Source organism: Macadamia integrifolia, unplaced genomic scaffold, assembly GCF_013358625.1.
Source record: "Macadamia integrifolia cultivar HAES 741 unplaced genomic scaffold, SCU_Mint_v3 scaffold170, whole genome shotgun sequence".
Lineage (NCBI taxonomy): Eukaryota > Viridiplantae > Streptophyta > Magnoliopsida > Proteales > Proteaceae > Macadamia > Macadamia integrifolia.
This window is the reverse complement of record NW_024868316.1, coordinates 335,337-350,393: the sequence shown is the minus strand read 5'-3', so window position 1 is coordinate 350,393 and position 15,057 is coordinate 335,337. Positions and strand designations below refer to the sequence as shown.

Genomic DNA, 15,057 nt, shown 5'->3' with positions numbered 1-15,057 from the left:
ATTGAAGTGAATGCTATTATGGTATCTGCACAACTCAATCCACCAAATCTTCCAAAAAAATTTCAGACGCAATAAGGAAAGAGGAAACAAAACTAAGAAAGGCCTACACTTGCAGGTAAATCTATCGTTCTCGGTTAACCCCAAAAAAAAAAAAAAAAAAAAAAAAAAAAAAAAAAAATCTATCCTTCCTCCTTCCCATTATTTATATATTACTATTGTCACTAGTATTTCAATTTTTTTTGTTCATATAATATATCGTTTTTTATTATTTTATTTAGAAAAATGTATAATTTTTTGTTGAGAAATTTAGAGAGGGGTTCACTCTTCTTCACTCCTCTCCCCTGAGCTGAACAGATTTTTCCCTTTTTCACCAATCTGCTCGGTCACTGGTTTCTCTTCTATTCTCACTGTATTTCTTTTCCTTCTTCTATCAATTTTTGATATTATTGTGCTATATCTAAGAAACTACTGGGAACATAAATTTCGTTTTGTTTGGGGTTTGTTAACATCAGACATGGAGAGAAAAAGAGAAAGAAAAAGAGAGATCAAGCTCTCCTGAAAGAAAAAAAGCTCAACCTATGTTGTTAGAATCTCAGTGAGGGAAAAGAGTTCTACATATCCGTGCAGCTATTACGGGTTTGATTTTAGAATCATGTCTCAGACAAACTGGGAAGCCGACAAAATGTAAGTATTCATTGTTTTCGATTGTCTTCCACTATTGTTGATTTTTCAGTTCGGTTCATCTTTATCTTTGTTGTGGGTTTGAGGTGCTGTTCTTTGCAGGGCTTGAGTGGTGACTTCTATCTACTGGGTCTTTTCCTTTTCGGGTTTTGGGTTTTGTTCCTTTGTTTTTTTTCTCATTTGGGTATCTCTTCTTTTCTTCTAGGGTTTCTTGTCCGCAGTTTTTTTTTTTTTGCTGCTGTTTTCTGCATTATTTTGTTTTTGTTGAGTTCCAGATTTTGTTTTAGAGTTTGTGTTTTGGGCATATGTAAGCTGGGTTTTTCCTCTGCTTCTAAATTATATATGGGATTTATGTCTGCATTCTTAGATTCCCTGTGTAAAGGTTCAATCTTTTTTCCCCTGATCAATGCTTCCATCCTTTTACTGTTGGTAACAGGTTGGATGTGTACATTTATGATTATCTAGTGAAAAGGAATTTGCAGGCTTCTGCAAAGGCCTTTCAAGCAGAAGGCAAAGTATCTTCGGACCCTGTGGGTAAGATGATTATGAACTCTTCATTTAAATAATGATTATTAACAGTCTTTTAAGCGGAGAGGGAATCTGGACAATTATTGACTTCTGGAAGTTTCCCCTCTAAATATAGATTTTGTTTTTTTTTTATTTTTCAATTTTGATTGTTTGCAGCTATTGATGCTCCTGGTGGATTTCTATTCGAATGGTGGTCGGTTTTCTGGGACATCTTTATTGCTAGGACAAATGAGAAGCACTCCGAGGTTGCAGCATCTTACATTGAGGTTTGGCCGTGGATGTTTTCTTCCTCCTGCTTTTTATTGTTCTTAAACTTTCTCTTCTTTTGCGGGCCATCATCAAATTAATAGTTAACATTGCATAGCTTGTTCAGTGTTCTACTTAGGTCTCATTGTGGTGTTATCTGTTCCTCTTTTTTTCTTTCCGGAATTGCTGTTCTGTTTGGACATCAGAAGGTCCTCTGTGAATAACAGTATGGCGTTTTTTTCTTTGTTGTTTGCTAAGAGATGGCCTAGAACTACTAGTCACAGAAAAAAAAGGGGTCTAGAACTGCGCTTTCACTCTATCCTTCAAGAAGTCAATGTTCAGTTACCGTATATCTATCCGTTCTAAAAGTCAATGTTCAATTACCGTATACAGTTGGGATGTAATGCATTAGATTCTTTTCTTCTGAGGTTCAGGATTGTTTTTATTCCATATGGGAGTGCATCATCTTATGTGGAGTATAACGTATAAAGATTTGATGATAGTGTATTTGCTTTGAGGTATTTTCAAGAATTTTGGTGCTCTCTCTGTTCTGTGTTTGTTTGTTTTCAGGTTCTCTCTTTGTGATTATGTCTTTCTTTACTAATTTAGCTCTATTGTTATTTACCCAACAGTGGAAGTTAGCTTTATGGTTTCAAAATAAGAGATAACTCAACCGAGTGTTTTTGCAGCTAAATGGGGTTGGTTTTGCTGGTCCTTTTCTTTGAGGAAATGATTAGTGACTAGTTCGTTGTAGGATGGTGCATTAGTAGTAACATAACTGGTGAAGCCAAAGCTTGGCTTAATGGGCAGTACATTGGACATGTGGCTAGGACTGGTGAAATGGTTGTTTTGGTAATGCTGATGATGGGGATTCTTCTAGGTCTTGAAAAGGTAGAAATACTGGATGTGATCTTCGTATTCAGTTTGTGAAGGATATGTTCCCTCTGAGCAAGAATGAGGATTCAGTTCCCAAGACAATTGGAAAATTTTCTGGTAGCTCATCTTTTGTTGCTTTGATTTTGAATTTATGAAACCTTTCTTTTCAAAATGGTACACAAATTTCTTCTCAAAATGCCGAAGTTTTTGGTGTGGGGAGTGGCTATAAAAGACGTTCGTAGTTTTTACTTGCTTTAGCAAGAGGAAAATGATGAAATCTTTCATCCTGCATTTTCATAATGGCAAGGAGAGGGGAGAGTCATTCAATGATTTCATTCATTGCAAAGTCACTTAGGACTAGGGGATCATTTGGTGGTGTTTTTGGGACTTTCCTAGGTTAGTCCGTATGATTGATATTTGCAAATTTTGGGCTTTAGCTCCCTCTTGGAAGGGTTTAAGGTTGCAATCAGTATGTGCTTTCCTGTCTACTGTTTGAGGTCTTTGGGTTGCAAGGAACTTAAGAATCTTTGAAGAGAATAGTTGGCAAATATAGAGGATGATAGAGAATAGATATTATGAATGTGAACATGGTTAATTGAATCTCTAGATAGTAGTTCTGGGGCCTAATTGACAAGATATAATTCTCGTTGATCCTGGGCCAGGGTTATTCACATGAGGATGTGCTTGCTAAAAGGGGAGTAGACAGCTGTCTCATGTGTCCTTTAGCTTCTCAGTATATGATGTTTCTGTTTTGCTTCCCTCCTCTAGTCTCAGCTTTTGTTTGCATCCCTTTCCTCGTCTTGTTTTGATAGAATTTATAAAAAGAAAATATTTTGAATGGCTTTTCCTTTCATTTAGAGAAGTAAGCAATGAAACACAACAATTAAACTTTGATTGATAGTGTTGAATGAATCTTGTCAAAATCAATAGTAATGCGCTGTCTATACTAGTAGATCAAGCAAAAAAAGGCAAGCAAAGAGAATTCCTCCTACTAAAGGAATGAAAAATGAAAGGAAGGGGAAAAAGAAAGAAAGAAGAAAAAAAAAAAAACCCAAAACTAGACAAGGACAATGTTTTCTTGACAACATGTGCCACCTACATCTCAGAATTATTTGCCCTCAAGTTCCTTCTCTTTAAAAGGGTGTTTCTAGTGCATGGCTTGATGTGGATCTGGGGAAATTGGATCGCTTATGGGCTCGCAATTAACAACTAAGCCAGTTTTCAAAGAAGTGGTGGCAGTCTTGTAAATTCAGGAACACTCAAGCACTTAAAAGAGAGGAAAATAGATAATAGGGTCAAGTTGGAATAGAAAATTAGAAGAGGAGGGGTTTTCCGGAATTACTAAAGATAAGGGGAATATTAGAACACAAGTTTAGAAAAGAAGGGGTTCATTGTAAATATAATTAATTAGGGCATTTAAGAATAAAAGAAGAAGGTCATCTTCTTCCTTCTCATGCTACTAACTAGATGGTGGAAACCTTGTTGGTTTCAGTTGATGGAACTCACCCAGCAGGCCTTCAATCCATCCAACACTTTGGAAGAGAGATCAAGATTCGAAGCACCCTTGTGTCCAACCAATATCAGATCAGAAGAAGCTGCAACAAACTCCAACAGAACCCTGCGACCTGAACATGGCAAAAAACTCAGATCTGACGTCTGTTTCCTGATTTTCTTTCCAATGATTAGCAGGAGCTTGGGATGAAACTGCAGGGATCTGATCGCCTCTGAGAACCCTACGCTCGACCTAAACCTCAGGGTCAATCGATGGGAGACCAAGCTTCAGTGAAGCTTCTTTTGGTTCTGGTAGGTATTGTCCAGAACAGGTTGCGGAAAAACAAATCAGAAAATAATGAAGATGAAGAAGAAGAAATAAAGAAGTAGAAGAATGAAAGGGAAGAGAGGAGCGAACTTCAGAAAGGGAGGGAGAGGGAATCGCCCACGGCAGCCATGGTTCACACCCAAAAAAATCTCAACCAAGTTTGAATTCTCCGAAATCTGAATTCTTCATTGGGTTACATCAATATAATGGCAAGCAAAGTGTAAAAATGGAAGCTAAATAAATTGGAAACTACCCTAAATAACAACTGAAATAGAATCTCCTACTAAACTTGACCATACCCTACACTAATAATTAAGGAAACAAAGTACTAATTAATTCCAAAATTTCTCACGCCCAACTGAATCATGGCTCCCAGCACTCTGGGGTTTGGGAAGGGTCATAATGTACACAGCCTTACCCCTGCTTTGTAGATAGGCTGTTTCCTAACTCGAACCCATTTTCACTAGGTCGCAATGGAGCAACCTTACTGTTGCACCAGGTTCGGCCCCTTTGACCTACTTAAATTAGCTTCATGCAATATCTTTCCAATTTTGTAGATTTTTGCAATTTAAGTATTTGCAACATAGTAGAAATTCTCCATTCAACTCTGAATGTTCTAGTAAATTTTCTTGCAATGTTACTAATTGGGTGATCCAGATGCGCACCTGTTGACCGATCCAAACCCATCTGGGTCTCCAGACAAAGATGAATCGGATTCAATTTGGGTCTTTGACTAGTAGGATCTTTTAGGATTTTATTTATATTTTCATGTAATCTTTTATTTTTGGTAGCTTAAGTACGAGATAGCTATTGAGATTTAGTTTCCAATTAATGTGAGTTTCCAAATTAGAATGGGTTTCCTTTTAATGTTGGATTTCCTTTTTCTATTTAAATAGATGTAACTGGACAATTAGAGAGCAGATTGAAAGATGAATTGAGTTGAGCGTGTGTGCGATTCTTCTTCCCCCCCTTTCTTTGTGTGACTCTTCTCCCTTCCCTGCAACTCTGAGTTCTCTGAGGGATTTCTTCCTTTCCCTTACCGGCCCTCCATCATTGGGCTCCTATTCACTTGTGGATTTGGTATGTGTATACTTTCATATTCTGTATGGCTCAGTGGCCTTAGTTGCAAGGATAAGAATTTTGATCCCGAGGCAGGTTTTGACTCCTCTCAAAACCTGCGAAACCTGGTCAAAACTTAGGTACTTTTTGGGTCAAAATTCGACATGTCATGGGCTGGTCGAATCTGGGCGGGTCAAAAGACTAAAAACCTGTCAAAATTGGTCAAAACTGATCGAACCATTGAATTGTGCGAAATATCATCAAAATGAGTAACATTTTCAATTCGACCCGTTGTTTCGTTTCAAATTTCGACCGTGATTTAAAACTATGCTTAGTTGTAATTTTTTTGGGGGTTAAATATATGGTGAGGATGTTTGGTTCACATGCAGTTATAAACGTATTTATGCTGCATGCAAATGTTGCCCTTGCTTTATGGTTTTGATTCGGAAATTTTCATCGGTTTTTAAAATTAAGAGGGCCCTTCCATTCTTTGATGATGAAGATTCTGATCCGATTGCTTGAGTACCATATCGTCCAACTATGATCTTGCATACAATTTAATTGATGGGTAGTGCCAATCATTAGGAATGCTACCATGATTCGAACCACAATTTAGGTTTAAAGCAAAAATTGCCAATGTAGTCATATTTGTCACTGCAGAGACTCTAGTTGAAGAGCAGTTTTATGATTTCCTTTGAGCAGCTATCTTGTATTGTTGTCAATGTGTTATGAATGTATGACATTTTTGGATTTGCAGACACAGTTAATCAAAGCGCGGGAGCAACAACAGCAGCATCAACCCCAGCAACAGCAGCATCAACCACAGCAGCAGCAGCAACATCAACAGTTACAGATGCAACAGCTTTTATTACAGAGACATGCACAACAACAGCAGCAGCAACAGCAGCAGCAGCAGCAGCAGCAACAACAACAACAACAACAACAACAACAACAACAACAACAGCAGCAGCAGCAACAGCAACAGCAACAGCAGCAGCAGCAGCAGCAGCAACAACAACAACAACAACAGCAGCAGCAACAGCAGCAGCAGCAACAGCAGCAGCAACAACGGAGAGAGGGTCCCCACCTTCTGAATGGCACTCCCAATGGACTTGTTGGTAATGACACTCTTATGCGACAGAGCCCCGGAACTGCAAATGCTATGGCCACAAAGATGTATGAGGAAAGGTTGAAGCTACCAATTCAGAGGGATCCTTTGGATGATCCAGCCATAAAGGTCCGTAGTCCTTACTTGTATAGTCGGTATTAGGAAATATTACTCCTTATCATGTATCTCTTAATACAGTTTCTGATCATCATCAGAAACTTTTACAGCCACGTTTTGGTGACAATGTGGGTCAGCTTCTGGATCCAAATCATTCCTCAATGTTGAAGTCAGCTGCACCTGCTGGCCAGCCGTCTGGGTACCATTTTATTTACTTTTGGAACATTTTCTTTAAATCTCCATTTCTGTCAGAATATTTGATTTTTGTTTTGGGTATTCTATCTGAACCCTTCTACTATTTTAGATGTGTTATATCTCTTAGATGTAAGCACCTTTGTTCCTATTCAGGCAAGTGTTGCATGGTACAGCTGGTGGAATGTCAGGTACCCTCCAACAAGTTCAAGCTCGCAACCAGCAGCTGCCTGGATCTACACAGGTTTGTTTGGTCAGAAGTGATTCATTACTTGTCCTTTATCTTATCATGTGTTGGTGTAACTCAGAATGGTGAAACAGGACATAAAGAGTGAGATGAATCCAGTATTGAACCCCAGAGCTGCAGGTCCTGATGGATCATTAATTGGAGTTCCTGGTATATAATTTTCAACTCTTGCTTCTCTTTTTTTCTTTTGTTTTGGGGGGGGGGGGTGGTGCTTTGAAACATGAAGTGGTGACAAATTTTATGTGTTACTTTAGCTTCCCGAAGTTTTGGGAAGATTTGTTGCTAATGTTACTTTTATTATTTCAGGATCAAATCAAGGTGGTAACAATTTGACTTTGAAAGGATGGCCACTCACAGTGAGTCTTTATGCTTAATTGCTTATCATTGCTATAATCTGTCCTATATTCAAAAGATGCAGTCTTCTGTTCTATAAATATGTATCCTTTTCTGCCTTTCAGCTGTTTGCAGTGTTTTGAGTTCGATCTATGTCTGATTGTGTAATTGAAATCTCCCTTTCCTTGTTTTTAACGTGGATCGTTCGCAACAAAGGATCTGAAAAAGGATTTTTGAAAAGAGGAGCAGCGAAAGGAATTTCAAAATTATGATTGGGACACCTGAATGGCTCTGTTTTTATGCTTTAAAGGGATGGCCCTCCTTAGTTCTCCCCAAATTTGTATAGATTCTATCATTGGTACAGTGTGAGGTTTCAGTTGAAGATTTGTATATGATGGACATGTCATTGAATTTGTGTTCATACTTCATACTGCTACAGGATTGACTTGTATTGGGTCTATGCTACTATTGGCCCTAATTGTATTTATTAATTTATTAGGTCTATGCTGCCAAGGATGGAATCATGATGGATGAAACTGTTGACATTTAATTGTATTTTTTCATTAATGGTATCATTTGAAAGCTCTTAACTTCTACCCCTGTGAACAGTAATTTGTGCTTGTTATCACAATACATTGTACTTTGCACACCTGTTCATAATGTTGTAGTGGTACCTCTGCAATTTGTTATGACACAGGGATTTTGCTTGATGGTTTTTCCAATATATATATTTCTCCAGTTGCTCTCCACTGACCCCCTGTTTCACTGTGTGGGAATTCACTATTGAAATCCAGCGTTGCTTATTCTTCTGCTTTACCTCTTTATTTCCCTTCTACAGGGACTTGAGCAGCTTCGCTCTGGGCTTCTTCAACAGCAGAAGTCTTTTATACAATCCACTCAACCTTTTCATCAACTTCAGTTATTGACACCACAGCAGCAACAACTTCTGCTTCAGGCACAACAGAATTTGACTTCACCATCTGCCAGTGATGTTGAAAGCAGAAGACTCAGGATGCTTCTTAACAATCGGAGTATGTCTCTTGGGAAGGATGGCCATTCCAATTCTGCCAATGAAGTAGTTCCAAATGTTGGATCACCAATGCAAACTGCATTGCCAGTTTTGCCACGTGGGGGTGATGCAGAGATGCTTATGAAGGTATCCTTGGCTCCTTGCAACTGCCAACCTCTCTATTTGGAGTTGTAGTTGTTTGATCTTTTAGTTTTTGTGATACTACTACTACTCCCATCTAGAGGCTATCAACTTCCATTATTTTGTTTTGTTCTGTAGAAAATAGCCCAGATACAACAACAACAACAGCACAATAGCAATCAGCAGCAGCAACAGCTTCAGCAGCATGCACTTTCAACCCAGCAATCTCAGAGTTCAAACCACCATCTCCACCGGCAGGACAAAATGGGGGGCGCTGGCAGTGTCACAGTGGATGGCAGTTTGTCAAATTCATTTCGAGGAGATCAGGTCTGTCAGTAAGGTGTTACATAAGTATGTGATAAGCCTTTGGCATTCCTTTGATCATCTTCTGTAAGTTTAGATTTCCGACAGAATTGTCCATAATGCATTTTTAGGCTTCGAAAAATCAGAGTGGGCGAAAGAGAAAGCAACCTGTATCATCTTCTGGGCCTGCCAACAGTTCAGGAACTGCAAACACAGCAGGGCCCTCCCCTAGTTCTGCACCCTCAACGCCATCGACTCATACACCAGGAGATGTGATCTCGATGCCTACTTTGCAACACAGTGGAAGTTCCTCTAAGCCTTTGATCATGTTTGGCTCTGAGGGAACTGGCACTCTAACATCTCCATCCAATCAACTGGTAAGCAGATTTTTATTGCGTTAAAATTTCAATTTTTTTCTTACTTGCTCATAATTCTCATTAGCACTCCATTTTGGCAGTGGGATGATAAAGATCTTGAATTGCAGGCTGATATGGATCGATTTGTGGAGGATGGATCTCTGGATGATAATGTCGAGTCATTCCTTTCTCATGATGATACGGACCCCAGAGACACAGTTGGCCGCGGTATGGATGTTAGTAAAGGTGTGATAATCCCTTCTATTACGCTACTGTAATTTTAAGGAGTCCATACAAAATGCTAATTTGAATCTGTATCTAAATTATTTTGCATTTCTGTAATCTGTTTGTAATCCCATGAAATTTGCACTGAGACTCTTGAATCTGTTTTATTTATTATTTATTATTTATTATTTATTTTATTTTATTTTTTTATTTATTGGGTGGGGGCGTGAATTGGATCTGTTGTTTTGAAAGCCAGGGTTCACATTTACTGAAGTTGGCAATATTCAAGCAAGTACAAGTAAGGTTGTATGTTGCCACTTTTCATCAGATGGAAAGCTGCTTGCTAGTGGTGGGCATGATAAAAAGGTATGGAAGTGGGAGGAATTTTTCCTTCAATTAATAAAATTATTTTTTATGGGATCAGGATGAGATATAGCAAGTTACAGTGGTTAGTTAAAGGAAGTTGCTAAGAGTATTTCCTTATGTTGCTGGGGAAATGACAGTTAAAATTGAACCTTGCCATTTCTAGATGGATAATGTCTTTTGGTCTGATGATTTTGTAATGCAGGCCATATTGTGGCACGCAGATTCTTTAAAGCAAAAGACAACACTGGAAGAACATTCTTTGCTGATAACTGACGTTCGTTTCAGTCCAAGCATGCCACGCCTTGCTACATCTTCTTTTGACAAAACCGTCAGGGTTTGGGATGTAGACAATGTTAGTGGACCATTTTCTTTACCATTCATCCTGATCATCCATTAATTGATTATTTGTTTCTTCTTAAAGTGCTGTTGGTATTTGAAATTATGTTCCTGGATATTCTTGTTTAGAATCTAATATTATCTTCAAGCATTAGTGTATATTCTTTGACTTATTTTTTGAACTATGACTTTCCTAGATAATGTGCTCTCATAGTTCTTAAAAGTTATTGATCAGATGAGCTGAAAGCATCAACAGTTCGTGATAGCTTTTACTCTGTTTCCAGATAAGGGGACACAGATGTGGCATTTAATTGTCAGATTATAGAGGGCAATTGCTGATGCAGGCAGCGCAACTGGATTGGGCCTGAATGGGTTTAATTTGGGTGTCCAATGGGTTTTCATGGGTGATGGGCTTCCTTTTTTTTCTTTTTGTAATTGTAATGGGCCAACTCGATAAGCTCAAGTATGAGGGGAGTGGAGCTTTCACAGATTTTTAGTTTCTTGTTTTCATTTTGAGTTTTCTAGAAGATTCAGGCTAGATGGAGTCCATCTTAATTTTACTATTTTGGGCTGTTACTATTTTTTTGAACTGTTGAATCTGGTTCTAAAAACCCTAGAAAGCTTCTGTTTTCACTTTTCAGATCCCTTGGTTCCAAGTATGGGATATTAGGAAGTTTCAAGAGTTTATTTATTACTTAGAAGCAGTAGGAAGTCAGTTTGTTTATAAATATGGATTTATAGGAGCATTATAATGCGGCATTCTTGAATTGAATGACTGAGCATTTAGAGAATTGTAGGATGGCAGTTCAGTGGATCTTGGTTGGAGCTTCTTGTGGTTAAATACCCAGGGTTACGGGCTGGTTGATCAAGCTATTGTTTGCTGTTGCTTTTATCTGTTCTGATTTAATCTGGGAAATGTATAGGCCAGTTTGAGAAGCCTTTTCTGTTGCCTGTGTGTACCATGTTTTCACACCTGTTTTTAGTCCACTTATTCCGATGTCTCTTTTAATCTGTCCCTGTTTCACTCCATATCTTGCCCCCCAAAACCTGTGACACACCCATATTGAATCCCATCATTATAATTCCATAATAGTCTCTGTTACTTCCCAAACTACAAACCATACTCTGTTCTGGCCGGAAGTGATGCGGGATTTCTGCTAGAAGAGAGGATGGGCCTGTTGTTTTGGGTTTGATTCATTTTCTTGGGTCAAGTTAGGCTTTACTTTTGAATGCCCAATGGGTTATATGGGGCATGGGCTAGTATTTTTGAGTCCTCTAATGTAATTTTCCAATATGAGTCCAAATTTTAGCGATTTAGGTCCTATACGGGATTAAGTAGTTGGTTTATAATTTGTAGTGGTCTCAGAACTTTCTATTTTGCTTTTTTCTATAGAATTCTCTTGCTTCTGCATGAAGAGTTACTATTTTCTTTTAATGTCGCGAAGTTATAAATAAAGGAGTAGGGGGATCAAACTGCCCAAACGATTTGATAAAAAAAGCTATGGCTATTATGCTATTTTCTTATGTGGAACAGGAACTTCTGTGAGGTGCAGAAAACCCTAATGGGAAGATAGAAGTGGCTGGTGAGAGACTAGCAAGGCATGAGTGAGAAGCTCATGTCGTGGCATGAGTGAGAAGCTCATGTCGCATCACTCCCTTTTCCGATCCTTTCCTTCTATCTTTTTGTTTCTACCTTCTTCAAATATGTTCTTGCGCATCCAAGTAATTAGTGATTTAGTGTGACTGTTCTATTTGATTTAGTACTGTTAGAAGACTGTTGAAGAGGTGTTCCTGCTGTGTAATGTAGAAGTAGATTACACAAGGCAACTACCCCCAATGTATTATAGCCCCAAACCAAATCAGTTATGACTCTCTAAGTAGTCTTGACAAATTACAGCAGTAGAAGTATGAATTAGCCAGAAAAGAACCTCAAAGATAAAATAGTAGAGAACAGGTCAGTAGCAAGATCCAGCAACAAGAACCAAAACCCTAGGAGAGAGAGGCCTGCTGCTAGGGTTATTTAGGGATACCTGTGTTGGAGATGTGAGGCTCAGATGGAGCCCAAACTTGGGTCGATTGTAGGCCCTAGGGTGCTGAACAAAACCCCCAAATATCTTTGAATTTTGTTGGCTGGTGTGTGAGATCCGAGGCTTCTTGATTTCAGCCTTAAAAATAGAGAAATAGGGGTTTTTCAAGAACCACGGCAGGTCACCTTGACTGCCTTCAAGTTAGGATCGAGTGATCCTTTGAAAGCCTGGAACAAACCCCTAAAAGGGCTGGCTGATCAGAACTCAGAGTGGAAAGATATTGGAGATCGATTGTCTTCAAGAACTTGGACTCTCTTGCTGGTCGGTTCTGGCTTTGAAGAACCTTAACAGAATCTGAAAACCCCTTGATGGATTCTCAGAGCAAAAAATAACCGGAACAGAAAATAAAAGCAGAGGAAGAAACAGTAATCAAGTGAGAGATGTGGGTGGGAATGGGCCTATCTCAGCCCGGGCATCTCACCCCCAGCTATCTCGGCTGTCAGAAGTAATTAACTGCAATAATCTTAATTCTGTCTACAGCAGTCCCTCCTTTAAATAGAGGACCAACATTACAATAGTAGCAGTTGAAATTAAATTAGGAGTTATACTCCTATTAGGAATTAACAATAGAAACCTAGACAAATTAGGTAACTAAATATCTACTAACTAATAGCCACTTAAGGCTGGCCAATGGGCCTACTTAACTATGGCCGACGGGCCTTATTATCTATAGCCAATGGGCCTTATTAACTAAAGGTCGAACCCAGCTTTAAAGCTGGTTCAATGGCTGCTTGGGCTGGGCTTTCCTCCTGTGATAGCTCAGCCCATAATGTGGATCTACATCACTGTGGTAGTTATCTTTATTGCACCTGAATTTTCTGTTGATCAAATACATGCTTACTGTTCTCTGTTTATGCCATTATTGTACTGCAACCGGGGGGTACTGATTTCTCTACATCTAACCTTTGGATTGTTGAGATTTTCTGAAGTTATTACGTAGTATTCAAGCTGTGCCTTCGACCCCGATCTGAACTTAATTTGACCTGCAGATTGGAATGTATGGTTTGTTGCTAAACCTGATGTTCAGTTGCTAATTCTGTTGAGTTGCTGAACTAAGATTTCTGTCCATGGGATTAACTTTTGTTTCATCTATTATGTTCTACCTAATGAATGCATGAATTGACAATTTGACCCTACTGTGGTGCTGAACTGATGAGAACTTTGTTTTCTAATTCTGAAACCTAGTTTATTGGTACATCTGTTCATACCCAACCATTGGTTGGAATTAAATTTTGGGGATTGGTGTTCTAGGGGAGACCTAGTTTCGTTAGTAATTTGGGATTGATCTGAGTTCTATTTTGGGAGTTATTGAAGATATCCTACTGCTGGTTTGAGTTCCTATGTTTCTGCTTGGGTGGATTCTGAAACATACTACGTTGTTAGATTGAATCCATTAGGAAGCCATTCACAGGTCAATCATGCAAACCCCTTTATCTGAGGTGGCATTAACGATATTTGCGTATTGATTGATCTGTTACTTAAGGATGGATTGACCTGAGTTTCAGCCGTATGGGCCTTTGATTGTTGAGTTACTAATAAAATCCTTAACCTGCCCTATGTTAGTTCTGGTTCTATTTCCCTGATTTTAGCTCTAATTCCTTAGTTTTGGGTTAGGAGCTTCCGCCTTGGTAGCATAAGACACCCTAAGTTGTTTGGGAAGGAGTATCCTAAAATGGAGAAGAAAGAAAGAAGATAAGAAGAGGGAAGAAGGAAAAAAAATACTGAGAAAGCTGGGTTGTTTTAATTAATTCACACCCCTTCATTCCAATGTTTCTTAAAATGTATGGAAGTGGCCCTAAAGACTCAAATACATACCTTGTATCCCTTTTACACTTAAATGAGGAAAACATCCTCTCTTGTTGATGCAGGTGCTTTACCCTGGACTGATCCAATTCTAAATCCGTTTGGGTATCTAGAAGATATGAATCGGGTCGAAAACATCCTCTCTTATTGACGCAGGTGCACTACCTTGGACTGATCCAATTCCAAACCTGTTTGGATATCCAGAAGGATAATAACCTGGTCCAATTTGGGTCCTTGGCTGGTAGTATATTTTAGGATTTTTATTTATTTCTATTTTGGGCCAAAGGCTTGCTTTTGCCCAACAGAGAGTCAGGCGTGTGCTAGAACCACGATGAAAAACTACGACACGTGTCAACGTAATGGTGCTCTATGATCCGCTTTACTCCACCCAAGTGCTTGCTGGATACGCATCCTGGATTAACATGTAATATTTTATTTTGATAGCTTTAGTAGGAGATAGCTATTAGGATTTAGTTTCCTAATTAATTAGAGTTTCGAAATTACAGTAGGTTTCCTATTCATGTTGTTTTTTTTTTATTCTTTCCTTTTTAATTTAAGTACATGTAGCCGTGCTATTAGACCTCAGATTTGAGAATGAATTGAAGTTGAATGTGTGTGTATGTGTGAGCATGTGTGGCGTGTGCGAGTTTCCCACCCCCCTTTTTCTTATTCGATTTCCTCTCTCCCCTGCAACTCTGAGTTCTTTCTCCGATTTTCCCTTTTCTTAATTGGCCTTCCACCAATTTGGTATTAGAGTCAAATGGTATCCATCTCCTTTCTTCTCTCTTTTTGTTCTTCTTTCCTTTGTCCTAAATTTTTTAGGTTACTGTTACTGTTCGGCCGACAATATCCCCATCCCCTTCCCAGAGAAAACCTTCTGTAGTAACCCTCTCCACCCCCATTTTTCCCAGTAACCCCACCTATCTCCTTTGATTCCCATAGGCTAAGGCTGCAACAGGGTCGGATTGGGCTAGGTTTTTGAAAACCCTAGCCCATCCTTGAGTCCCTTTAGTTGGGCCCATGCTTGGCTTGGCCCTGACTCATGGCCTAAAAACCTGAACCCAAGACCAACCTTGTCGGGTTAAGCTCAGCCCAGGCCCCCCTGATTGGACTAGGTTGGGTTGGCCCTGGTTGACCTTGACCCTATTTTGCCATTCACCTGACCCTGATTGAGATTGACCTTGACCTTGACCTTGACCATGTTCTAGAGCATGTATTGAGAATA

General features: G+C 39.1%; 1 protein-coding gene across 5 annotated transcripts in view; it reads left to right on the top strand.

Annotated features, from left to right (window-relative positions):
• LOC122064629 (transcriptional corepressor LEUNIG) overlaps positions 1-15,057 on the top strand; it is a 40,037-nt gene continuing 24,980 nt past the window's right edge. The window contains exons 1-15 of one of the 5 annotated variants that reach the window (XM_042628368.1): positions 1-115; positions 513-684; positions 1,118-1,215; positions 1,366-1,475; positions 5,967-6,446; positions 6,533-6,633; positions 6,783-6,870; positions 6,948-7,023; positions 7,180-7,229; positions 8,045-8,362; positions 8,495-8,683; positions 8,791-9,036; positions 9,117-9,261; positions 9,497-9,606; positions 9,809-9,958. In XM_042628368.1, coding sequence (XP_042484302.1) covers positions 653-684; positions 1,118-1,215; positions 1,366-1,475; positions 5,967-6,446; positions 6,533-6,633; positions 6,783-6,870; positions 6,948-7,023; positions 7,180-7,229; positions 8,045-8,362; positions 8,495-8,683; positions 8,791-9,036; positions 9,117-9,261; positions 9,497-9,606; positions 9,809-9,958 — 2,193 coding nt within the window. In that variant the 5' untranslated portion in view covers positions 1-115; positions 513-652. Of the gene's footprint in view, positions 116-179; positions 685-1,117; positions 1,216-1,365; positions 1,476-5,966; positions 6,447-6,532; positions 6,634-6,782; positions 6,871-6,947; positions 7,024-7,179; positions 7,230-8,044; positions 8,363-8,494; positions 8,684-8,790; positions 9,037-9,116; positions 9,262-9,496; positions 9,607-9,808; positions 9,959-15,057 lie in introns of those variants that run through there. The other 4 variants (XM_042628370.1, XM_042628371.1, XM_042628372.1 and 1 more) reach the window with 4 other exon arrangements.